General features: G+C 45.0%; 1 protein-coding gene across 2 annotated transcripts in view; it reads left to right on the top strand.

Annotated features, from left to right (window-relative positions):
- The window catches only part of HERC2 (HECT and RLD domain containing E3 ubiquitin protein ligase 2), a 211,145-nt gene that overhangs the window by 105,228 nt on the left and 78,988 nt on the right, over positions 1-26,929 (top strand). For both annotated transcript variants that reach the window (XM_054009114.1, XM_054009124.1), the window contains exons 31-42: positions 4,624-4,760; positions 5,543-5,716; positions 5,813-5,949; positions 6,053-6,204; positions 6,938-7,129; positions 10,681-10,868; positions 11,423-11,615; positions 17,316-17,498; positions 18,297-18,481; positions 21,063-21,210; positions 21,292-21,488; positions 21,725-21,955. In XM_054009114.1, the coding sequence (XP_053865089.1) occupies positions 4,624-4,760; positions 5,543-5,716; positions 5,813-5,949; positions 6,053-6,204; positions 6,938-7,129; positions 10,681-10,868; positions 11,423-11,615; positions 17,316-17,498; positions 18,297-18,481; positions 21,063-21,210; positions 21,292-21,488; positions 21,725-21,955 (2,117 nt within the window). The remainder of the gene's footprint in view (positions 1-4,623; positions 4,761-5,542; positions 5,717-5,812; positions 5,950-6,052; positions 6,205-6,937; positions 7,130-10,680; positions 10,869-11,422; positions 11,616-17,315; positions 17,499-18,296; positions 18,482-21,062; positions 21,211-21,291; positions 21,489-21,724; positions 21,956-26,929) is intronic.

Genomic DNA, 26,929 nt, shown 5'->3' on the forward strand with positions numbered 1-26,929 from the left:
CTCCCTTCGGGAGTCATTTAGCCTGGAGTGTGATAACAATGGACAAGTGGGCCCTGGATGTCATTCGACATAGCATCATGAACTTAATCATATAGCCATCTCATCCACATTCCTTGTCCTGATTCTGCCTCTGGGACCGCTCTCATGACGCTATCTTTGCCCTGGAGGTCGACTCCCTCCTACAGAGAAGGGTGATAGAGCCTGTGCCCACGGACTTTTAAGGCACAGGGTTTGTCTCCACCTACCTCCTGGTACACAAGAAAAAAGGAGGATGGAGACCAATCCTAAATCTCCATGGTCTCAACCATTGTTTTGCTTCATACACAAACAAAAGTTCTGTATGGTGATGCTTGCAGCCATCATACCCTCTCTAGAAAGAGGCATGTGGTTTACAGCTCTCGATGTGCAAGACAATATGCAAGACACTTACTTTCACATAGATATTCACCCAACCCACAAATGATTCCTGAGATTTACAGTGGGCCCTCAGCGCTTCCAATATAGGGTTTTACCATTTGGACTCTCCACTGCTCCATGGGTCTTCTCCAGAATGGCCTGCCCCTGGCATTAAGAGGTCCTCATCTTTTCTTATCTTGACGACTGGCTGCTGGCAGCATGATCCAGATACGAGGCTCAAGTATTGACTTTCCTGCTGCTTTTACTCTTCTCTTCCCTGGGGATGAGCGTAAACCTCGAAAAATTGATGTTGGACCCCACACAGTGCCTGGAGCTCATTGGGGCATGCATTGACATGATCTCTGCATGTGCCTACCTACCACAGGACAGGTGCTTCTGTGACCTCCAGTCCTTTGGTTCCGGCTGGAACTTGCCTTTCCCTTCTTGACCACATGGTGGCGTGCACATACGTCACTGCCTTTGTCTTCGCTTCTGCGGTCTATAACTGTGGCTACAGAGAGCCCATTCTCTGATGTTCAACTCAATGGACACCCTACTGACTTCTTCCCTTCCCTCCCCTCCCCCCCCAGATTTTTTCCTCCCTTTGGTGGTGAATAGACCCAGATCTGGTTTGCACCAGAATACCTTTCCTCCCATCCTCCCCAAGCATGACAATCATTATGAATGCATCGCTTGACAGATGGGGCACACACTTGTTTGCTTATATAGCAAACTCTAGTGGTGTTGTCTGACATGACAAGAATATGGCAGTAGCAGACTGACTACTGGATGAACACGACACAAGGCACTCAGACTGCTTGGGAATCCAGGATGCACATCAACATCCTAGAACTTTGGGCAGTACGGAGAGCATGTCGTGCATTTCTTCCGTCAGTCTACTACTGCCATATTCTTGTCATGTCAGACAACACCACTAGAGTTTGCTATATAAGCAAACAAGGGGATGCAAGGTTGGCAGCACTTTGTGTGGAAGCTATTAGTCTTTGGAAATGGTGTATGGCCCATGATATCCTGAGGTCAGTGGCTTATCTCCTGGGGACTCCGAACATGATTGCAGATGCTCACAGCAGGAATTTCATGACTGACCATGAATGGTAACTACAAGACACTGTGATCGACATTTTTCACCACTTGAGGACTCCAGTCAGGGATCTCTTTGCCTCCCACACCAACACCAGATCCATCCAGTACTGTTCCAGGGGCGGACTCGGACTGGATCCTAAGGTGACACCTCTGTCATTGGCTGGTCGGACTGGATCAATTATGCCTTCCCTCCCCTACCACTCCTACCTCGCGTCCTTCACAAGATTCGGCGGAAAGTGTGACAGTCATTCTGATCACCCCATCCTGACCTCTCCATTTCTAGTTTCCCCCTTTTCTCACATGTCAAAGCATCTTCCTCTCCCGCTATCGAAGCATTCTCCTCTCCTGCTACTGGCGTTTCCGGAACAGCTCACACAACACAATGGCAGGATCAGACATCCGAGTCTTTGGACACTTCACCTGAGAGCCTGGTTTTTGGATGGGCATCTTCGCTAGCATGGGAATGCTTGTTGGCAGTGCAAGATGTCCTCTTGAGTAGCAGGAAGGAATCCATGAGGCAGTCCTACCAAGCCAAATGGAAACGCTTTGCCTTCTGTACTCAACAGAAAGGTCTTGCTCCTGAGGCTATAGGCATTCCTCTCCTCTTGGACTATCTCCTATCCTGGAAAGTGTCGAGGCTCGTTCTCCGCTCCATCAAGGTGTATGTAGTGGCCATTAGTGCTTTCCACCCCTCTGTGGAGGGGCACTCTATTTTCACTAACCCATTGATGATAAGATTCTGGAAGGGCCTCATGTGGCTGTATCCTCCCATTCAACCCATTGCTCCCCAGTGGGACCTCCGACTGTTCTCTCACATCATTGATGAACTTGCCATTTGAACATCTGGCCTCCTGCTCCCTTTCCCTTCTTTCCATGATGTTATCACTTTTCTGATAGCTGTTACTGCTGCAAGAAGGTTGGAGGAATTCTGCTGAAAGTCGTTTCCTGCTTTCATCTCAACCAACCCATACACATACCTGCTTTCTTTCCAAATCTCACACCTCAGAGGCCTTCACACCTTCAGTCCCTCGATGTCCATAAGGCCCTGGCCTTTTACTTGCAGAGGATGAAGCAGTTCTTGAAGTCTCCTACACTGTTTGTCGCTATCTCAGAAAGGATTGAAGGGCAAGCCATCTCCACTCAGAGAATTTCGAAGTGGGTTTTGGGATGCATTACGCTCTTCTATCAGTTATTGGGACTGTCTCCACCCCTGGGGGTATGAGCCCATTCCACAAGAGCGCAAGCATCAACTATGGCCACACTTCACAACGTGCTGCTCAGTGACATATATAGGGTGGCCGTGTGGAGTTTGGTACACACCTTCTCTTCCCATTATGCCCTGCTGCAAGACTCTGTGACAGATTTCTTGTTCCGTGCAGCTGTCCTCCGTTCCACAGTACCATCTTGCTTGCACTCTCCTCCTAACTAGGCAGTGCTTGTGAGTCACTCTCAGTGTAATACAATAGAGTACATGACTCAAAGAAGAGGAGGAGGCTACTTACCTGTAACTGGAGGTTCTTTGAGATGTGGGTGGTCCTATCTTTATTCCAGTCCTGCCCTCTTTCCCCTCTGCTGTGGAGCTGATTGATTTTATGGTGGAGAAGGAGCTGAGGGCGTGGTTGGTCCGCCCCGCCCTTTATCACCTTGGTTGAAACCATGAGCACTGATGCATGGGCCAACAGATACTACTACTTTTAAAAGCTCTGGGCGCATGGTGCATGCTCATAACGCTCAGTGGCATGCAGATATGGACCACTCATCTCGAAGAACCTCCAGTTACAGGTAAATAACCCCACTTCCTCTTTGAATAGGTTACTCTTGTTTACAACTGAAGCAAAACTTCTATTTTAGACTGAAGGTAGAATTTTTTTCTTTTACCCTTGAGTAGTGGTTCTAGTAAAGCAGAAGATTTGAAAACCATTGATCAGGGTGTTCTCAAGGTGTATTTACCCCCTTTCTATGAATCTTTTCTTGTCCTAATGCTCTTTTGAAGTTGATAGGCCAATATATAGGCTTTAGTTATAATGCACCAAAATCGTATTATGCGGAGGTCAGCAAAACAGTGGAAAGGCATGGGGAGATAATTTTTTGCTGGTTTGAAAAACTGTATTAGTAACTGTAGGATGTTGCTTAGTATTAATGCCTTCTGCCTTGCTTTTCAATGAGGGAATCTTTGCACCAGCAGGCGATAAACTCCTGAGAGGAGAATGGAAGGTAAGAGTGGGGCTGGCTCAGCTGTTTTAGAGGAGCCCCCCACCATAATGCCCTATTGCAGGGAAGGAAGCGAGGTTACTTCTCCTCTCCCTAGCATCCTCTCTGTGTAGGCTGTGGGGAAGTAGAAGAGAACTGAAACACTCATCAGGGAGGCTGACAAACCATAGCATAGCTTTCAGAAAAATAAAGTGGTAGATTTTTAGTTACATAGTAGCTGGAGAACTGTACCCTATATACTAAAATAATTTTAGGGCGATCATAGTTTGAGTTAAGATATTTATTGCTTCTGTGTTTTACCCCACACCACTCAAGTAGCATTAACACAGTCAATGGTAGTGTCATGCAGTTAATATTTTATGTTGGTTAAAGATGCAATATGAGCAAGTAAAACAGCTTCCCTCCTGCCACCCATACAACCACATGATGATGATGTATGCTAAGCAAGTTCAAAGGCTCCAGTTTGAAGTAATGTGTAATTAAATAGTTCTTGATGTACATGCTTACATACAAAATTTAATCTACCCTTAGGTTAACCATTATCTGTGTATGCAAGTGTAATGCATTTCCCAACTAGTTGTTTCCAAAGCCTTATGAAAAGCAAAATACCTTGTGTTTTGAGTCACTAATTTTTAATTTGAGTTTGTTCTGTTTGAAACTGTCCTACATTTTCAGAGTTGTTTATTTAAATCCTCTTATGAGTCTAGAAAACTTTAAGTTTTTAATGGCAGAGTATTTCAAAGATGGCATAACACAAACCATCTGCAACAATCATTTGTTTATTGGTGTGTTTAAATCAAGTGGACACCTTTTAGAATCAGCTTTTTTATTTTTACTGTGAAATAGAATAAATACATGATTATCTTAACATGCAAATCTAAATCTTTCCAATATAATTTTTTTTATTTCTAGTGCCAAAAAAATCTGAATCTGCTGATGTGGAAGAATCCAAAATTGGAAATGAGGAGAGTGACTTAGAAGAGTCATGTGTTGTACCCCATAGTCCTGTGTCTGTAGATAAAAGGCCCATGCCAGTCAAATCACCTAAGGTAAAGTATCCAGCTGTTGATTTTCTCTTCTGAATAAAAGAGACCAATAGGAAAAAAACCCTAAGACAATGAATAGCATGATCTCACAATCCAGTAATTCTGGCAGACACATTTGGAATAATTAATGGTCAGCTTAATATCAAGTACAGAACAGCTACTTCATGTTTTAATTACACTTGTAGTATAGTTTTAAAACAAGCTTTTATGCCAGTGGTCCCCAACCATTTTTGTCTGGTGGGCACCAGACGACTAGCAACGGAGGACAGTGGCGGCGGATGAGCATCCGCCAAAATGCCGCTGACAAGTGGCAATGTCAATAGGCATCGCTGCCGAAATGCCGCCAATTTCCGGTGGCATTTCGGTGGCGACACCTATTGACGTTGCCGCTTGTCAGCGGCATTTTGGCAGATGCTCGTCCACCGGCCAGTACGCAGGTGCACTTAGGCACCGCGTTGGGGACCCCTGTTGTATGCCATGAGCTCTGAATCGCCAAAGACAAGCTTCCTTCATCTTGTTGTTTAAAAGAACATTTAACCCCTTGACTTCACTTCAAAATAAATCAAGCTAGTTGCTTTGTCCCTTTGAGTTCCAAGGTTTTTGAAATGATGCCTAATATATCTGATCATGGTATTTATTACACCAATATATGAACCTTTTCCTTAGCTTGAAGTCTGATTTTTAAAATATTTTTTTAATTTGGATATTGTAGCATATACAATACTCTCAGCTTGTTTTCTTATTGAATTAATTTGCTTAATTTAATACTTTTTCCCAATTAACAGGATAAATGGCAACCACTTCTGAGTACAGTTACAGGTGTTCATAAATATAAATGGCTGAAGCAAAATGTCCAAGGCTTGTATCCCCAGTCTGCTCTCCTCAACACCATTGTTGAATTTGCACTGAAAGAAGAGCCAGTGGATGTAGAAAAGATGAGAAAATGTTTATTGAAACAGGTAAAATGAGTAAAAATGGGTTAAGTAATTGGGTTGAGTGGGTTAAGTAATTACACAAAAGTTTATTGATTTGTTGATTGATTTTATTGATTGCAGTTAGAAAGAGCAGAAGTTCGTCTGGAGGGGATAGATACAATTCTGAAACTGGCAACTAAAAGCTTCTTACTCCCATCTGTGCAATATGCTATGTTCTGTGGATGGCAGAGGCTTATTCCAGAGGGGATCAATATAGGGTAAACAGGCTTTTTCACTTTTAATATGTTTCTGACTTGGGACAGGGGAGAGACTGTAAAATAATCTTTTTTTCTCTTTTCTCCCGCCCCCCCTTAAATAAAGGGAACCGCTCACAGACTGTTTGAAGGATGTTGATCTGATCCCACCATTTAATAGAATGCTGCTGGAAGTAACTTTTGGAAAGTTGTATGCGTGGGCTATTCAAAATGTCCGGAACATCTTGTTGGATGCTAATGTCAGATTTAAAGAACTAGGTGAGCTTTAATCTTAGTCTCAGGCCTTGGCTACACTTACCAGCTAGTTCGACGGCTGGAAATCGAAGTTCTGGGTTCGACTTATCGCGTCTAGTCTGGACGCGATAAGTCGAACCCGGAAGTGCTTGCCGTCGACTGCGGTACTCCAGCTCGGCGAGAGGAGTACCGCGGAGTCGACGGGGGAGCCTGCCTGCCGCGTGTGGACCAAGGTAAGTTCGAACTAAGGTACTTCGACTTCAGCTACGTTATTCACGTAGCTGAAGTTGCGTACCTTAGTTCGAATTAGGGGGGGTAGTGTAGACCAAGCCTTAGTCTTCTGTTGTTGAATCAAAAAACTCTAGTTTGAATATAATTTATTTCATGTACTAGCTGAACAGCACATTTTAATGTCTTACTCTTTCTTCATGCTGCTGAGTATTTTTATAGAAATGTGTCCTTTTTTTCTCTCTCTCTCTCTCTCTCTCTCTCTCTCTCTCCCTCCCCCGCCCCCAATTAAGCTGAGTTTCCAATATTTAGGAGAATGTTCTTGGTTTCCTGATAGGTTACAGCACTTAAATAACCAGTCACTACTCTATATATCTTGGAACTTCCATTTTGGGGGTTCCTAAAGCCAAGGGTAACGTATAATTATTTTAAACTGTTTAAATTTATAATCTATTTAATTGTAGCTCTTATGCATTAATTTGCTCTGCATTATTTATATTTACTTAAAGGTATACTAATTCTGAACTAGGTATCCAACCTGTTCCTCTGCAAACCATTACTAATGAGAATGCTGCCGGACCAAGTCTTGGGACCATTCCACAGGCACGTTTTCTGTTGGTCATGCTCAACATGCTGACCTTACAGCATGGTGCCAACACCTTGAACCTCCTTCTCAACTCTGGCATGCTAGCATTGACGCAAACCACACTGCGGCTAATAGGTATGAAATCTTCCAGCTTTTTGTTTGTAAGAATGTATATGTTTTGAACAATGAATTATTTCACAGGTTTTAACTTCCACTGCATTGTAAGTAGGACACTTCACTTGTTAAGAACTGGTGATCTGAGCCACTTGGCTATACTACTGCCCAGTCTGTAAAAACATGTGCCAGTGAAGTAGAGGGGGAAGTGGAAAGCTTAGGTTGACATATGCGCCTTATCTCAGCTGTGACTTGATGAGCATTATGAGTAATCTATCGTTGACAGTTCTCGTTACAGTCTCTGTGAGCTATATGAACACATTAGGTGTTTTAATAACTCCCACTATATTGTTTCATTCAGTTTGTTGCTGTAGGAGCACAGAGATTGGAGGTAGTTTTAGCATTTTGGCTGAAAGTTTCATTCACTTGATTCTTCATAAGAACTTGTGCAGAATTACGTATATAATAGTTGAAACTATTCTGCTTTTGTCGCCGTCTTCCTCCCTCCCCCCCCCCCCCCCCCCCGCACGCCCCACGATAGCAAACAGTTATTCTGACAAGTTTATTTACCCTTCCAGGTCCTTTTAAAACTACGTGGACAGCAAAGTAAAAAACAGTGTTTCTGGAGCACTCCTTTCCATGCAGCCATTGCCCCCACTACTGTTGCAAAGCAAAACAAAAAGTGTCCTCCTAAATATAAGAGGTGTTTTATTTGAAGTACTGCCTCAGCAGTCTCCAGTGGTGGAATTATGCCATTTCTATTCATAGTCTGCAGGGACTCATTTTGTTACACTGAGAGCTAGGAAGGAAGGCCTCTCCAAAGCAGGCCTCTTCAATAGAAAGTAAAAAGCATACTGTTCATCTTTCGTTCTTTGCAGATGGTTAACACAAAGTCAAATATTGGCAGCAAAAAGCAAAAGGTTTTTAAGATCACCCACTGGGGAAAAACCTCATATTTCTTGTAAGGCTAAACATCTGCCATTCTGAGAGGTTTTCAGTTGGGGAAAGAAGTGACTGTCTCTCCTGAAAGGAGCTTGCAGAGCTGTATCTCAAGGTACTTTCTCTTCTGTTCCCAGCATCCCAGTTATCTGTGGATGAACAGAATGAGGGTTTATCTTGGTGAATATATTGCTCCTCAAAGAAGTTTTCTTTCTTCAGTGTACGAAGACCTATAAATGGTTATATTTATATTTCTTCCACCAGTGCTCCCACTCAAGCTGAGGAATGACTCAAGCTGAGGAATTAAATATTAGACATCATGGAAAATTTCCAAAGTGCAGAAAAATTAACACCACTTGTATGGATTCAGAGCAGGAAGAAAAGGAAAAATTATTTCATAATACTTCTTTTATGGACATTCTAACACTTTCCTCTGAAGTGTTTGATGCTGGCTACTGTGATCTGAATCAAGCTACCAGAGTAGATGTAAACATAGAAATTGCCATACCAGATTAGACCAATGTCGTAACATATAGGCAGACTACTGAAGGTGTAGAATCAGATTTGAAGGGGGCAAAGTCCTGGCAAGAATAAAAGTCAACTGGTAAACAAAAGAATTTACATTGAATCAAGGCTCTAAAGCCTATATAGATGTGGCTTCACTAGCTAATGATAGAGTTTCTATTGAGTTCTGTTTTGGGGTCTGTTCCCCAAATGATTCAGTAGACTGAGAATTTGAATGCATGGTGAGATGAGAGTGTGAAGTTTCTCTGGTTTGCCTATTAGTCTCACTGGGCAGCCATGTCATGGTGGTGTGAGACTTCAGGAATACTGACCCGCATACCCATGGGGATATTATTTGCTTTTTCATTGTTTTGTTCAACACAAAGTCTCAGGAGCTAAATCTTCCATAGTTAGATGTCTTAAATTCTATACTACATAAGCGCATTTACTTGTTTACAGGTAAATAGTACCTGAAGCCATAGAGTCCAGTATCAGGGGGTAGTCTGTATCCACAAAAACAACAAGGAGTCCGGTGGCACCTTAAAGAGTAACAGATTTATTTGGGCATAAGCTTTTGTGGGTAAAAAACCCACTTCTTCCCTCCTTGTTGTTTTTTTGGAGGCATAGAGGCTCACTCAAGTAAATAAAACTCACTCTCTTCGTATGAAGAATTCTGTAAGGCAGCAATTTGACCCTCAGCTTTCACCTTTCTCAAACACTGCAAGCTGGAGCTGCATGTGCCTGAGGACGCATCCTTTGAGGAAGGCGTGTCCCAGTCAGTAGTATAAAAAACCTTTGTACTATTCCTTGAGAAATGAAGATCACTCTTCTAGTCTCCTTTGTTTTACTTGCCCCACTACCCACTCTCCTTTTGTGTTTATTTTTCACTGTTTGCTACGCCTCTGAGGTGATGGACTGAATAAGGTAACAAGACAAAGAATGGAAAACTTGTTACCCATTGACTTTTTTCCCTCTCAAGCTGGACCTGTCCATACTTTCTAGGATAAGAATCTGTTTCCTATTTACGGGAGTGTGTGTAGTTTAATTGTTATTTCATATTAGGGTTTTGTACTGCAGTCCATCATTGTAGTATCCAAACGGTTTTCCTACAAAATAGATTGGCAGTAGTAGGGTTCTCAGTGGGCTTCATGGACTTTCGCTTTTCTCCCTTTTTTAATGTTTGTGTCATCACTTATTGTTTTTTATGACAATCCTGGTTGAGGAGTTAAGTAGGCAGAGCTTGAGTTCAGAGCACTTTAACTTCTGGTCTCAATACAATGATGGATTGTGGGGAGAGAATTTAAATAAATGAAGTTTCTTTGACTTTTGTCTACAAATGGTAAACTTAAGGTATTGAAGGCTTATTTCCACCAAATGACAACCAGGTTTTATATCCTGTTGCATTCATTTCTTCTCAGATAAAGACTGAAATTAGAGTTTGGGAGTGTGAACCCTTTAATTTATAGATTCTTTTTCCACTTGAATGATCCAAATTCCCTTTCTCCTTCACTATTGCTACATTTGCTTTACGCGAAGGCTAAATACTACCTGCTCTTTTCTTCTCCTCCTCCCCCCTTCCCATGAAGTTCCCCTTAGCTGTGCTTCCAGCTCTGTTCTCTAGGAGTGAGACTAGTTTTCTTTGAATTTTTTCACATGATTGTACCAGCAGTTGAACCTCTAGACTAGCATGTACAGATCTCTGCTTTCATGTAGCTATATTACTCAGCAACATTTGCTTGATCATATCCTTACCAAAAGGTGTGCAACTATTTTCTAACCCTTTCACTGGACAAAAAATGGTGGTAAAGACCTATGTAACACTTTCTGCCACTAGGCCTGCTTGGATGCTGGACTAAATCACCCTAATATTTCTTCCATTAGTCTGTATTATTTTGAACAAAGATAATGTATGTTGTTATAACCCCTTTATTTTCAAAAACTTAATTTCATAGTCTCTAAAAGCTGGAATGACTGCATCACTTGATAACTCCTGTCTTCTGAATACTAACGTCTCATTTTAAGTATTAATATGACACGTACTGAATGTTGTAAAAGGTTTTTAATTGGTGCAACAAAGGTCATGTTTTAAGTATCAAGCTATCTTTGTTTCTTATGGATGTTTCCTTTAGGGCCTAGTTCTGACAACACTGAAGAAGATATGATTGCTGCTTCTCGGGGAGCTTCTGCCACAGTTTTGGAAGAGTCAAGGAAGGAAACCACACCAGTTCAGCTCCCTGTGTCTGGGCCAGAGCTGGCAGCCATGATGAAAATTGGTACCAGGGTGATGAGAGGGGTGGACTGGAAATGGGGTGATCAGGTACAAAATTGTGTTCCACTTTCATTTTGTAATATGTCTGATTAATCTATGGACAGTATTAATGGACTTGTAATGTGAATTATATCATTTGCAGGTTTTTAGGTAACAAAAAGACAAATATTTAACATGACACTAGGTCTCATTTCTACTGTAGAGTAAATTCTTTTTCACTGAAACTTTTCTCTATTAAATCACCATTTAAAAGGAAGCAGGATCAATTGTGCTTAGGTGCAGCACATGGAAGCTCATCTGGTGGGAGGAACTTGTACAATGTGTTAAATGTTTCAATGTGATTTTTTTTTTAAGTATATTATCACTGATTGCCATCTGAATTAAAAATCATTCTAATCTGAAAATATTTAAAATGAAACTTCTATCATATGAAAGTGAAAAAACATCTTAAGAGTTTTGAGAAAATACTATGGATTATTTTGTTTTACTGCACACGCGCACACAAATTTGGTGGAAAATTAGTGAGAAATTGTATAACTGAGTCATCCCATTATTGGCATAGATTTGAATTGTTGGTTGACTGAGCATCTCTGTTTTCTCAGGATGGGCCCCCTCCAGGTTTGGGTCGTGTGATTGGTGAACTGGGAGAGGATGGCTGGATTAGGGTTCAGTGGGACACTGGCAGTACAAATTCTTACAGGATGGGGAAGGAGGGAAAATATGACCTCAAACTGGCTGAGCCACCACCTGCAGCTCAACCCACAACAGAAGACTCTGATACAGAGGATGATTCTGGTAAGAAAGTACTTTGTTAAAATGGAGGCAGACGTCTATCTGAATCTTCAGTGTTAGGACTGTAAGATCAGCAAAACGCATTTCACAACAGGAAAAAAATTATCCAAAAAGCTTTTTCTTTACTTACCTGGCATAAATGTATATGTGGCTGATGTTCCTTTTCAACATAGAAAAGCTATTTTGAAGGGATGGGAAGGTGAGTTAGTATTGCATCTGCTGAGCATGCATTTGGGAAGGAGGGGGTATGCTGTCCAACCGCTGTGATTTCAGTGCTGTATCATGCAGGCACATCTGAATATGATAATGTTAATTCTAATGTAGGAATTGTAATAAATATTCCTAGGATGTGTCTTGTTTGTCACATATCTTGTCTTTCTCTTTCTTTGATGTGTTGGTTATTATGGGAAAAATGCTGTGGTGGGAAGAGCTTGGAAACATCCAAAGGACTACATGATGACTTGCAATTTATACCATGGTGTTTGAAATATAGGATGCTTTCCATGATAAGAGTTGTAAAAATCATACTTCTTCAAGTAGTGTCCCGATGGGTGCTCCACTTCATGTGTATATGTGTTTCAAGCACTTGAACAGAGATTTTATGCTAGCAGTGCTTGTTTGGCCTACTCACGTGCCCTATGCCTCCATGTGCCAGACACCGAGGCCATATAGGGATGCATGGGCCAACCAATGTTAGTTCCTTCTCTAATGCGTTGGCCTGAGACAGAGCTCTAGTGTGCCTGCCTTGAGCGTGCCTCGGCTATTTTGTATTCTTCTTATAGTTGTTTAAGATTACTTAATATAGTTTGTTGTTGGTAGTAGTTATAGTTAGTAACTTTTAGTAGTGAGAGGATAGTGTCGTCGTCCCCCCTTTCTCCTTGGGGAGCCTTGTCTTCCTGGCTGGGCGTACCTGGCTTGCCAGGCTACAAAAGCTGCCTTTCCTGCCAAGAAGCTATACCTGTGCTTGGCAGCCACTTTAAATGTGTTGGTTGCTTGGGGGGATATCCTGTCTCCCAGAAGTGCAATTTCTGCCTAGCCCTCAAGTCTAGGGCAAGGAAAAACAGGGAGATTAAGTTCAGACTGTTAAGGATGGAGTGCTCACTTAAACAAGTATCTGAGTCAGGTCAGGAGGGCCTCCCCCCGTACATATGTCTCTGGACAGATACAGTGCCCTTTTGACCTTAGTGCAGGCTTCCCATAAGAAGGGGAGGTCATTGGAAGCTTCTGTGAAGGTTCCCAAAAAGAGGAGTACGAACTCATCTGAAGGAGCCTGCTCTGAAAAAGCTTGGGTCCCCTGTGAGGTCTATGGTCTCCGAAGCTTCAACCTCTTGGCTTGGTACTGTGGGGTGAAAGGACTCCTCTTCTGGTACTGGCAGAACTGGAAAGCCTCAGAACTAAAGACAGAGACATGACACCGACAGAGCTTCATTATGTTCTAGCAGGGACAAGGAGGGGAAGCATAAGCACCTGGGTTTGGTACTGTTGGGCTCAGCCCCACAGTTGGCACCTACCCAGTTGGCACCCTTGGTACTGAGCAAGCAATGGCAGCAGGCTCCATCAATGCCCACATCGGTATGCCTGACAGCAGTGGTATTATCCGCTTCAGCCACCACATTGGTCCCATAAGAATTTAACTATGCAAGTAACAGATGAGCCGGTCTCAAGACTGCTTCCTTTTCCCAGTACTGCAGGACTTTCTGCCCTTTTTCTTTGGGGGTCTCAGCATTGGATGATGATGAGGAGGATGGAGGGGACATCTATTTTGGTCAAGGATTCCCCTACGTATCCTATCAGAAATACATTGTTTGACAGTCACAGGGAAGATCGTCACCATTATCAAAGATGGTGGAACCAGTTCTGCATGCCACTCCCACTCCTTCCTGTATGGAGTCCCCCCAGTCGGATATATTGGGATCCCTGCACTACTTACCAATAGCAGCTCTCTAGACCACTAGTACTGTCTCGGGGAGACTAGGCTTATTCAGTCCTATCCTCTCCAACCAGACCCCCTCTTCCCCTGCACAGAAGGAGACATTTGAGGAACGGGAGTCCAGCATGGGTAAAGAGGCTACCCCTCAAACACCCATTTCATTCTTGTCTTCAACTAAAGCAGTTATGCCTCCATCACCTTCCATGGCTGATGATTTTCGGCAATTTCAAGACCTAATAAGTTGGGAACTGACTCTCTTCAAATTCCACTCAAAGAGGTCAGGGATTCACAACACAGATTGCTGGATCAGCAGTGCCCTCCAGGGTGGCGTTACCCATCAACAAGGTGCTCCTGGATCCAGCTAAGACGGTGTGGCAAACACCTGCTACTATTCCACCAAAGTGTAAAAGGGCAGATAAAAAGAATTATGTTCCCCCTGAGAACTCTGATATCTTGTTCTCCCATCCTGACAGTGGATGCAGTAAAAGAGCAGGGTAGGCAACACTTCTCAAGTTCTGCTCCACGTGACAAGGACCATAAGAGACTGGATCTATTTGGCCAGAAGTTCTATTAATCAGCAACTCTGCAGTTTAGAATTCAGAGCTATCAGGCAGTTATGGTCAAATACAATTTCACAAACTATAATAGACTGATGTCCTTTATTGAACACCTGCCACAGGACCATAAGGAACAGTTCTAGTTCAACATTTCAGAGGGCCAGTTATTTGCCAGGACCACTCTTCAAGCATCCATGGCTGTTACATGCAGGGTGTCATGGCTCTAGCTCCTGGTGTTTCAGTGAGAAATACAGAACACTACTGAGGACTTCCCCTTCAGTGGTTGTAGGCTTTTCTTGGAGACCACAGATGGAGGACACTGAAGGACTCTAGAGCCACTTTACATTTCTTGGGCATTTATACACCTACAGATAAAAGCTGTGTAGTGGGTCACAAACTACCCAGAGATCACTTCCTGCTCAGTTCTCTGGATTCCATAGATCTGTTGAGCTCCCTTTGGAGAGAGATGCCTTTCCTATTTCCAACATGCCTAGAGGCGGACTACTATAGACAAATGAGTCGTAACATCCATTTTACATCATTCCTTCCCTTTCACCCTCCTCTTCCCTCTTCAGGGACCCCTCTTATGAGCTTGTGTTGAGAAAGGAGGTGATCTTTTTCTTCCAGTTAGGAGCAATAGAGCTGGTCTCTCTTCTTCACATGGGCAAGGGGTTTTACTCAAAGTATTTCCTTGTACCAAAGAAAGATGGAGGGTGAAGACTGATTTTAGAGCTAAGACTGCTACACAAGTTTATAAAGCCTCACAATTTCAGGATGGTGACTTCTTTCACTGGAGAAGGGGGATTGATTTTCAGTCTTTGACCTACAAAATACCTGTTTGCATATTGCAATATACCCTTTGCACAGGAAATATCTGTGATTCTCTGTAGACCAGGATCAGTTTCAATAGCAAGTGCTTCCCCTTGGTCTCTCCTGGCAGTAGGGGCTGCTTATCGCCAATCAGTGGTGATCCTAGTCTTCCATTACCTTGACGACTGGCCACTCAAGGGCCATTTTTATGAAGCGGTGTTTTCTTCCACCCAGATGGTCCTTGCTTTTCTAGGAGTCGAGTCTTCAACTAAATGTAAGGACATCCACATTAACCCCCATAAATAAGATACAGTTTATAGGGGCTTCCCTGGCTGTCGACGAGTTCAAAGCTTGCTTTCCCTTAGATAGGTTCATAACCTTGTCATGTTTGGTATGGACAATTCAGTGGAATCCTTGCACCACTATAAGAAACTGTCTCCAGCTCCAGGGACACAGGGCAACTTGCACTGTTGTGACGGATTATGCAAGGCTATACCTCAGCTGCTTTCAAGATTGGCTCAAAATGTCCTGTTCTTCAGTAAGACACACCTTGGACAAACAGGTGACGGTTCCTATTTAAGTGAGGAACTCCCTGGATTGGTGGAGAGATCAACTCAATGTCTGTGAGAGTGTTCCTTTCTGTTGCCCAGCTCCGTCACTAATTTTAACAACAGATGCATTATTGTGGGGATGGGGAGCTCCCCACATGCTTTCATGGCTCAGGGGAGATGGACAGCTCAGAAACAAATCTCCACATCAATCTGTTGGAGTTCAGGATTGTCAGGAATGCCTGCTTCCATTTTCTATTTATCTCCTCTCACAGGTTGTGGGTTGCACACTTCACCCCAACCTAGGTACACCTCTGGGCATGGTTCATAGCTAGTTCATGGGTTAGAATCCTCCTGCTCTGAGGAAGTGCAACTGGTGTACTAAATAGATGGAAGAAGGCAACCCTTACTATTTACCTGCAGCAATGGAAGAGATTCTCCCACTGGTGCTTCCTCCCTGAATCTGTGCCTCTTTCAGTCTCCTGGATATGAAGAAATCAGGGTTATTAATTAGCTCAGTTAAGGTCCGTTTAACCTCAATATCAGCCTTTCATCTGACTATAGCGAGGTTTTCCATATTTGCTCATCCTAGGTTTATTAATAAACCTAGGATGAGCAAATATGGAAAACCTCGCTATAGTCAGATGAAAGGCTGATATTGAGGTTAAACGGACCTTAACTAAAGACCCCATCCCAACCTGGAACCCAGTCACCTCATGAAACAGCCATTTGAAGCCATGGCAACCAGTTCTCTACTCCATTTATCTATGAAGACTGCCTTTTTAATAGCCACCCACTTGGCCCATAGAGCGTGGGAGATTGGTGCCTTAATGGCAGATTCCCCCTCGCCCCCTTCTTCAAGAATAAGGTTTCTTTCTGCCCACATCCTAAATTTTTACCTAAGGTTTTCTCGGAGTTTCACCTTAACCAATCTATTCGTCTATCAGTGTATTTCCTGAAGCCACATATCTCTCTGATAGAGTCCTGTTTTCATACCCTGGATGTTAGAAGGGCACTGGCCTTCTACTTGGATAGGATCAAGTAATTTCAGAGGTCACCTAGGCTGTTCATCTCCTTTGTGAATAGATCTAAGGGGTCCACAATCTCTGGTCAGAAACTATCCAGGTGGATATCTGGTTGTATTGTCACTTGTTATGAGACTACAAGCATTCATCCTCATTCTCCTCAAGGGGTGACAGCACATTTTACCAAGTCACAAGCAAAATACATGGCGTTGCTTTAGAAAATACTAGTGTCTGATATATGTAGGGCTACTGCATGGGCTTCCGTACATGCATTTTCAAAGCACTAAGCTTTAAGCCATGCTGTCAGATCTGATGTGGCAGTTGGTACTGCAGTACTGTCTTCAGTTCTGGACTCAGTTCCAATGCTTCCTCCTTCCTCTGGGGAAACTGCTCAGAAGTCACCTGAAATGGAGCATCCATACAGACAGTACTTGAAGAAGAGGAGGTTACTCACCTTGTGCAGTAACTTCAGTTCTTTGAGATGTGTCCCCTTGTGGGTGCTCTACTACCCTCCCAATCTTCCCCTCTGCTTCAGACTGTTCTCTGTGGAGACATTCGAGTGGAGAAGGGACTGAGGGAGGTTTGTCTGCATGTCTCTGTATAACCTCAGTGTACAGTGCGAGGAGGCATAGGGTATGTGTACGGGCCAGACTGGTCCTACTAGTAGAAAATCTCTAATCAAAGGTTTGAGAATTGCATGTGCATCTGAAGTGAAGCACCCATAGGGACATACATCTCCAAGAACTGCAGTTCTTTTACCTGTTTCAGAACATTTTGTTTACCGTGTTAGCATGTTGCTAAAGTAATTATTTAGCTTTCATTTATTGCTCCAGAAGGAGAACAAGCTGAAAGGAACCTTCACCCCACTTCCACGATGCTGATGAGTACCGTGAACTTGTTACAGACGCTCTCTCTCTCTGCTGGAGTCCATGCTGAAGTCATGCAGAATGAAGCGACCAGAACTTTGTGTGGATTGCTTCGCATGTTGGTGGAGAGTGGAACGATAGATAAATCAAGTATGTGTTACATGACATAGTCTGACCAAATAAACCCATCTGTTTTCAGGCAGTATATCTTACCTGATTTTGCAGTAATTCCTTTATTTAATTCCTAATCTTTTAAGGTCAAAGTTCAGTAACACATTTAGATCTTCTCAAAGCATCAATTTTACATATTTGTGGAAAAATCACAAATTGTTTTGTGGATAGAATACACATTTATCTGTTAGTGCTGGTGTGCCGCACACTATACAAAGTCCAGACTGTCCAACCTGTAAATGGCTTCCATTATAAGGAATCTTAAGTCAAAAAGGACTTTTCAGGTTGGGAAGGACAGCAGACTTTATAATCAGGCAAATCATAAATTTGATGATATACATCATCTTGTAATAACTTCTTGCATCTGAAGAAGTGAGGTTCTTACCCATGAAAACTTATGCTCCCAATACTTCTGTTAGTCTTAAAGGTGCCTCAGGGACCCTCTGTTGCTTTTTACAGATTCAAACTAACACGGCTACCCCTCTGATACTTTATAATAACAGTAACTTTAAGCAAATTTTCCAAAATGGACAGAATTGTAAGGTAGTATAGTCAGTGTGTGGGTGAGAATTTGCTTGCAATAGATATTCCCTCTTTCCTGGAGTATGCCAGAAGTTAATTCTTAATGGACTTGAACTAAATTGGAAGTCAGTTAACTTTATATTTAGGGGCAATTTTGTAGCAGAGCTTTAAGATCTATCTAACAAAGTGGATCATTTTGAGAAATTGTGGTACAGTTGGCAGAAAAGTCAGCTGTTCATGTATTTTTATTTCCAGCTTCGTTGCCAAATAAGTTGGTTTATAAAGAGCAGCATAGAAGCTGGTGCACGTTAGGATTCATTCGAAGTATAGCACTCATGCCTCAGATGTGCAGCACGCTTAGCACATCTCAGTGGATAACTTTGCTAATGAAAATTGTGGAGGGGCATGAATCTTTCACTGCTGCATCACTACAGAGACAGGTAATGTGTTTCCAGATCATTTTCATATGCAGTGAATTTGGCAGTTTTTTGTCTTGTAAACAGTTTTGAAGGTGCCTTTTATTTTCTTGAGTTGGAGGAAAGGTAATATCAGAATGTTCTTGCTTTAAAAATGCTCCTGCAAGTTAACGCTGCATAGCAAAGTTATGTAAAATGTTGTTCAATGCAAGAGAGAGTGTTGGTTGGCTACTGTGGACCTAATAATAAAAGCTGCTAAGAAGAGAGGTGAACTGGCTATGCACACAGTCTCTATAACCACCACAGACAGTTAAAGAAAAATGAACAAACTCAAACTATTTTAAATAAAATAACCAAATTGCTTAGCTTGTCTGTCCTTTTTTTATTGGCATGCTGTATCTTTGCATTCATGTTGGTAATAAAGAGTGAGTGATCTAAAACAGCCTTGAGGAAGGGGTTACCAGTCAAATATGACACATCAGTGTACAGTTCTATTGCTTGTGTAGCTTTTCCATTGTAAATACATTTCTTCTGTACAAAAGATTTGAATGTATAATTCTCCACTAATGGTGCTTTTCTGCTGCTTGCATCTTCTCAAAGGTAGCTCTGCCAATTAACTTAGGGCTGGAATATACAAACATGATTCTGATCTCTTCCTCAATCTGATACATTTAGGCTGTGACTTTCTTTCAGTATATACCAGAGGCAGTTCAGACGCACTCATGCAGGATTTAAGTTGTGTTCTCACCCCTATGAGATTCTTTGTATCCAGCCAGCTAAACATAGTGGTATTTCAACTCTCCTACTTCACTCTTACCCTAATTTTGAAGCCAATTTTGGGGCAGTAGAGATCATTTCTTCCTCCTCTGCCAGGGGTTAGGGACAAAAATGGGAGCACTTCCTCAGCATGATAAAACAAATGGAGCTGCAAAAAGCCAAAAGGAGCTCCATTTGTGAGGGAGCCCTCTTGGGAACTGCAGAAAGAGAGCCCTCGTGCATTGGCTCCGTGACTGCAGACATCATTTTTCCAGGGAAAGGTGATCAGTGTAGATAGCTTGTGGTGGGCCACTGTTTTTATATGCCTGACTCAAAACTTATCTAGAGACACCTCTGTGAAGGTGGATCAGTCTTCTCTTAGTGTCAAGGGCCCAGAAGACAAGGCTGTTCTTGTTGACTGGAGAATAGTCAAGCTTAATAAGTAACCATCACACCACCTCATCTGGCCTGGAATCATGGATGGGGCTGGAAGGATGATGACAAAAGTCTGGAGTCCTGGACTCTGAAGACATACCAATGCTCTGTCTCTCTCTTCTTTTTTTTTAAATCAATGGAGATATCCTATCTCCTAGACTGGAAAGGACCTTGAAAGGTCATTGAGTCCAGCCCCCTGCCTTCACTAGCAGGACCAAGTACTGATTTTGCCCTAGATCCCTAAGTGGCCCCCTCAAGGATTGAACTCACAACCCTGGGTTTATCAGGCCAATGCTCAAACCACTGAGCTATCCCTCCCCCCAGGTGTATATTGTAAGAAAGATGCAACCTACCCTGTTTCCCCGAAAATAAGACATCCTCCGAAAATAAGGCCTACTTACAGTTTTGCCTCTCGTTGTAATATAAGGCATCCCCCCGATAATAAGACCTCCCCGATAATAAGGCATCCACCGATAATAAGGCATTTTTCATTTCTGAAAAATAAGACATCCCCTGAAAATAAGACCTAGCGCATCTTTGGGAGCAAAAATTAATATAAGACACTGTCTTATTTTCGGGGAAACAGGGTACTTGTATGAGACTCAGAGAGTTCATTCCCAGAAAGAAAACCAATTTTCCAACTTAAAATGCAGATGCATATTTATTTGCTAAGTTGAGAGACAGTGATACTAAGCCTTGGCTATATGTGAAAAGCTCCTCAAGCATTGTTCTGGCTGCAGTTTGCACTCGGATACATTACATCTTACATTGTTAGGCTCCTGTGCCTTCACTGGGATAGAGTTAGGGTGTAAACTAATTCACCCAAAAATGTGTATTAGTATGACTGTTATTGGTTCTCATATTTGGAATCTTAAACCACATCTCGTTCCCCATCCTCTCATTTCAAGTATCCTGTTCTGATACTTCTTTGTTTTCAAGTCTTATGGTGGTGATCTTACTTTTTGCCAATCTGTGTGTAGCTCTATGGAGCTCTGTGTGCTTTGATGCTGGGCTGTGTTAAATTAGGATTGCCAGTTTTGATTGGACATATTCCTAGAGATTTTATCCCATGGCAGTCTTTAATTAAAGATTAATCGTCAATTCCTGGAGTCTCTGGGACAATCCTGGAGGGCTATGTTAAATACAACTAATACTAGTATTAAATTAGCACAGTTCCTCTTAATATTGATGAATAGGCAAACAAGCAAGAAAATAACTAGGTAGCTATGGACCATTAAGTTTCAGCAACCAACATTGTAGAGAACAGCACAAAAGATGGCTTGTAGTTAAGTCTTTCATCTCCATATAGATATTTCTAATTCGAATGTCCTTGTTTTAGACCCCTGATCCTATAGAACTTATTTGCTGAAATGACTTTAAATAAAATAACACTAATTCTACTATCTCCTTTTAGATCCTTGCTGTACATTTATTAAAAGCGGTACTTCCATCCTGGGACAAAACTGAAAGATCAAGAGACATGAAATTTCTTGTGGAAAAACTATTTGGTTTCCTAGGCAGTCTACTTAGTACTTGCTCTTCAGATATCCCACTACTCAGAGGTAGAGCAATTTTTTCCTTAATGGTTTCATTTGTTTTTCCTATCTTAAATCAGCTACTGAGATGCTGTTATTTCTTTTCAGAATCTACTCTGAGGAGGAGGAAGGCCAGGCCTCAAGCATCTCTAACTGCAACTCACAGCAGTACTTTGGCAGAAGAGATAGTGGCACTGCTGAGGACACTCCATTCACTAAGCCAGTGGAATGGACTCATAAACAAGTACATCAACTCTCAACTAACCTCCATCACCCACATCTTTGCAGGAAAACAGTCAGAAGGGGTAGTTTCCACGTTTTAAAATTAGCTCATTTTTCTATAGAAGTGTTAATTTTTAATGTTTTAAATATTAAAACTATTTTAACAATGTTAAAGCTTAATTTTAAAATTATTTTATATAAAAATTATTTTTCGTATTGTAACTTTCAATTGGATTGACTATATATTCTTTTTTTTTTTAATGAAGTAGATAAAAGTACTAGTTTTCTCCTTACAGTTAAGTTTACTATTCTTTTTCAGGCTGTTTTAGAAGACTACTTCACTGATTCTGAGAATCCAGAGGTGGGAGGCTTAATGGCTGTACTAGCAGTGATTGGTGGAATAGACAGTCGCTTGAGATTAGGTGGACAAGTCGTTCATGATGAATTTGGAGAAGGCACAGTGACGCGCATCACACCAAAAGGAAGAATCACTGTTCAATTCTATGACATGCGAACATGTAGAGTATGCTCCTTAAGTCAACTAAAACCAGTAAGTACACCTATCTTGGGTCTTTAATATTACAGAAAGTGTGAAAAGTATGTCTTTTTTGTGAAAAAAGAAACTTAAGTTGGCTCTGTTTTACAAAGGAGAATAGGCTAATCTGACCAATGAGTGGGATGTGTGGTATAAAATTTATTTGTTTAGGGAGTACACAATTGTGTATTTTAGTCATGCTCATATGCAAATCATATGCAAGTCTTCATGCATGTCTTTGCAGGGGCTTTATCTTCATTAGAAAAAAAAATATATTAACTCAGTTTAGCTGTCTTCACTAGTTAAAAAGTTGTGCGAACTCAGGGTTAAATCCTAGTGAAGACAAGGCAGCTTGTAGTTCTTCTTCGAGTGATTGCTCCTGCGTATTCCACAGTAGGTGTGCGTGGTCGCCACGTGCACCGGTGCCGGAAGTTTTTCCCTTAGCAGTACCCATACTGGGGCAGCACCGCTGCGACCCCTGGAGTGGCGCCTGTATATTGCGCTATAAGGGGAGCTACGGGCTCCCCCCACCCTCAGTTCCTTCTTGCCACCAGTGAAGGTAGTCGGAACTTTTGTGCTCCAGCTCTGCTGCAGTCTTTCTTCTCGACCTTAGTGGTACCGTTGTCCATTGTTCTTCAGTCGTTAGAGTGGGCTCGGGGCATGCCCCAGTCTTCAAGTCGTGTGACTCCTGTCGCTGCTCTGTGCCCAAGAGCGACCCTCACGCTGACTGTCTTCACTGCCTGGGTGAGACTCACATAAGTGACCGTTGCAAGATCTGTAGGTCGTTCAAGCCAAGAACCAAGAAGGAGAGACACTTCAGACTTTGAGCTCTCCTGATGGAGTCGGCACTGACTCCAACGCCAGTGCGAAGCTCGGACTCGGCACCGGCCGCCGCGTCGTCGGTACGTAGCGAGGCCCCTTCGACCAGTCGGTGCCGTTCTCGCTCCAAAAAGCGAGGGAAGGGCTCAGCCTCGCAACGACACTGCCATAAGGATAAGGGAGAGGCTGGTCCCGCGCTGGGCAGCCCTCGATCCCCCCCTGGGCTCTAAGGCTCTGACTCGTGTGGTGTGGAGCGGAGCAGCCCGGTACCATCGACCCAGGAATCCCCACTGGTACGGATGCCATTGACGCCGGAGGCGGTGCAGGTTGCGAAGGACATTGTCCCTGCCCGTCCCGAGCTCGCAATCTGGTACGGGCCCTAGGTCGCGGGGCAAGCCCCCTTTGGGTGCCCACCAGACCTCTCCTAGCAGCTGCAGTTCCCCCTCCGAAGATCGATCCCTGCACCACTCAGCGCGCAGTGGCCGCTCTTCGGACAGCTCCTGGCCACCCTCGACGCCGGCCAGACCGGCAGGACCGCCGTCGGGACAGGAGTCACGAGGACCCTCCATGGCCCCTGCCAGTGAGTGGAGGCACCGAGGGAGGCACCAGGAATGCTCACCTGCTAGACGTGGGTACCGGAGCCGCTCTCGATGGGACAGACGTCGCCGCTCCCGTTCCAGCTCCCGCTCGTCAAGGCGCCACGCCGGAGACTCCCCTTTGGGTACCTCGGCGTCAAGGCCCCGGGCTTCACATCGCCACCACGCGTACCGAAGCAGTTCGTCGCATGGGTACCATTCGTCGTCATCGAGATCCTGGTCCCAAGGGAGATGACGCCACAGACACTGCTCCTACCGTTTCCGCAGAACCGAGCGTTCTTCGGCGACCTTGGTCTTGGCATGCGTCCACCCACCCTCGGCACATGCCGTCCCACCGAGGCACATATTGCCAACCAGTGGCAAGGACATTGGTGCCAGTGGGCACCGTGGCTATCGGTGCCAGCCCAAGCGGAGGCCCGTTCGGTCTCCAGAGCGTCCCGAGCTCCATCGGCCTCCTCCGGCTGCCCACAAGACAAATTGGCGGGCCACGAGTCGGCAGACACGCATCGGGACTCTGACCTCAGTATCGACGCCCCGGCACCGACCAAGGTGCCCGGCTCCGTACGGGCCATCTCCCCGGTACTGAACAACACCATAGCAGCGCTTCCGCCTTCAGTCCCGCAGGAGGACTTCAAGGCACACCAGGACCCGCTAAAGCGGGTGGCTTCCAACCTACAGTTGCAGGCTGAGGAGATGGAGGGTCCATCCGATTCCTTCTTTAACGTCCTGTCTCCCTCGCCACCGCGTCACGTGGCCCTGCCTCTGCACCAGGGTATTGCCAACTTTTCAAACTCCTTGTGGCAAACCCCCGCCTTCTTGGCTCCAATCTCGAAAAAGGCCGAGAGGAAATACTTTATGCCAGCTAAGACCATGAATATCTGTATTCACACCCGGCACCCAACTCGCTCGTCGTGGAAATCGGTAAACCACAGAGTGTGTCAGGGCCAGCCCACGCCCATCCCAAAAAATAAAGACGCCAGGAGACTGGACTCCTTTGGCAGAACATTTTATTTGTCGGCTAGCTTCCAGCTTCACGTAGCCAACCACCAGGCCTTACTGAGCAGGTATGACGTCAACCTGTGGGAGTCCCTGCCTAAATTTGTGCCCCTCCTCCTGGACCGGGACAGGAAGGACTTCAAGGCCCTAGTGGAAGAGGGGTCGGTGGCGGCTAAAGCGGCACTGCAAGCGGCGTCCGATGCGGCAGACACGGCGGCCCGCTCAATGGCTTCCGAGATCACCATGCGCAGGGCGTTGTGGCTCTTGTTGTCCTGGCTGTCGATGGAGGCACAATCGCTGATGCAGGACTCCTGTTTGATGGCAAGGCACTCTTCGTGGACTAGATGGACGTCAGGCTGCATGGGATGAAGGATTCCCGCACCACCTTGCAGACCTTGGGCCTCTATGTGCCCCTGGCTAAGGACAAGGCCAAATCGCTTTTGGCGCTCAACCTGCGAGGAGCAGATATGAGCCCCCATACAAAAGGCCCAGAGACCAGAAGCATCAGTCTCAGAGGCAGTCTCACTCTGCCCCACAGCCTGGTCCCTCTAAGCGAAAGAGGCAAGGGAAGAGGTGGTTTTGACTATCTGTAGGGGGGCACTGGGCCTGTTGCCAGGGAGACCCCTGATTAATAGTTTGTGTTCGGCAACTGATTGTTTGCCTTCCTCAGGGCGTGGTCCCGCATTACTTCAGACCAATGGGTCCTCAGTACTATCTCCAAGGGCTACGTGTTGCAGTTCACCTCACCACCGCCAAATCACCTGCCATCCACAATGGCCCCGAGGGACCAGGAACATGTCCGCCTCCTGTGTCAGGAGGTGGACCGGTTGCTCCACCTAGGGGCAGTGAAAAGGGTACCGGTTCAGTTCCAGGGCAAAGGGTTCTACTCCCGGTGCCTCCTGATCCCGAAAGCGAAAGGGGGCCTCAGGCCTATTCTGGACCTGCGCGACCTGAACAGTTTTGTAACCCGTTCTAAGTTCCGCATGGTGTCCCTGGCCTCTATTATCCCCTCCCTTACCCGGGGGACTGGTACGCGGCCTTGGATCTCCAGGACGCGTACTTTCATGTCCATATTTTCGAGGGCCACAGACACTTCCCCCAATTCATGGTGGAGATGGACCATTACCAATTCACGGTCCTCCCATTTGGCCTATCCATGGCTCCCGGGGTTTTCACGAAATGTATGTCGGTGGTAGCGGTCTACCTCAGGCGGGAGGGAATACAAATCTTCCCTTACCTGGACGACTGGCTCCTCAAGGGGGAGTCTCGTTTCGAGGTGGAGTCCCAAGTAGAGCTGCTCCTCTCCATGCGCCGATCTAGGCCTGGTCGTGAACGAGACCAAATCAACATTAGTGCCCGTTCAGCGCATAGAGTTCATTGGGGCCCTGCTGGACTCCTCCAGGGCAACAGCCTCTCTCCCCCTGGACAGATTCAGGACCCTAAGAGGTCTCATCACCTCGGTAACGGCCTTCTCGGTGACTACGGCGAGGGCATGTCTTCGGATTCTGGGACACATGGCGGCATGCACTTACGCGGTCCGCCATGCCAGACTCCGTATGAGGCCCCTCCAATTATGGCTGCCCTCCCAGTTCTCCCAAGCTTGGGACAGTCTGGACAAGGTTCTCACAGTCCCATTCCCGATACTCGCTTCTCTCCTATAGTGGTCCTGCCCAAGCAATATGTTGCAAGGAATTCCCTTCAGGGAGGCCAACCCGTCCATAGACCTGATGTCTGACACTTCGGACCTGGGCTGGGGAGCCCACACCGGGGACGTGCAAACCCAGGGAACATGGTCGGCCCCGGACTTGCCCCTTCACATAAACCTCAAGGAGCTCAGGGCAGTTCGGTTGGCATGCGTGGCGTTTCTCACGCACCTCCCCGGTAAGGTGATCAGAGTCCTCACGGACAACACCATCGCCATGTACTCGCTCCCTAGCCCTCTGCCGGGAAGCCCTAAACCTATGGGAGTTCTGGATAGCCCACAATATCTTCCTGAGGTAGCTCACCTCCCAGGCGTCCCCCCCGGTACGAGTGGTCGCTCCACTCGGAGGTCGCTCACCTGCTCTTCCAAGAGTGGGGACCTCCACAGATCAACGTGTTTGCAAATCGTCAGAACCGGCATTGCCCCCGGTTCTGCTCCAGGGGAGAGGTGGGGGAAGGCGCGATCTCTGACGCGTTCCTCCTGAGCTGGTTGGGTCAGCTCCTCTACGCCTTTGCCCCATTCCCACTTATCACCAAGGTCCTTCAGAAGGTGAAAGCGGACAGGGCGTGAGTCATTCTCATAGCCCCGGCGTGGGCCCGCCAGCACTGGTACGGGCCCCTCCTAGGCCTCTTAGCGGCCCCCCTGAGAGCGCTGCCGCTCCGCCCGGACCTTCTCTCTCAGGTTGGGGGGGTGCCTCCTCCATCCCAATCTGGCTGCACTTCACCTGACAGCGTGGCTGCTCCGTGGCTGAATGAGGAGGAAAATAGGTGTTCGGACCAGGTAAGGTAAGTCTTCCTGGAAAGCAGGAAAATGTCCACGCATCGGACGTACATGGCGAAGTCCAGGTTCGCCAGGTGGGCGAGTGAGCGGGGAGTG

This window comes from Malaclemys terrapin, chromosome 1 (genome assembly GCF_027887155.1).
Source record: "Malaclemys terrapin pileata isolate rMalTer1 chromosome 1, rMalTer1.hap1, whole genome shotgun sequence".
Lineage (NCBI taxonomy): Eukaryota > Metazoa > Chordata > Testudines > Emydidae > Malaclemys > Malaclemys terrapin.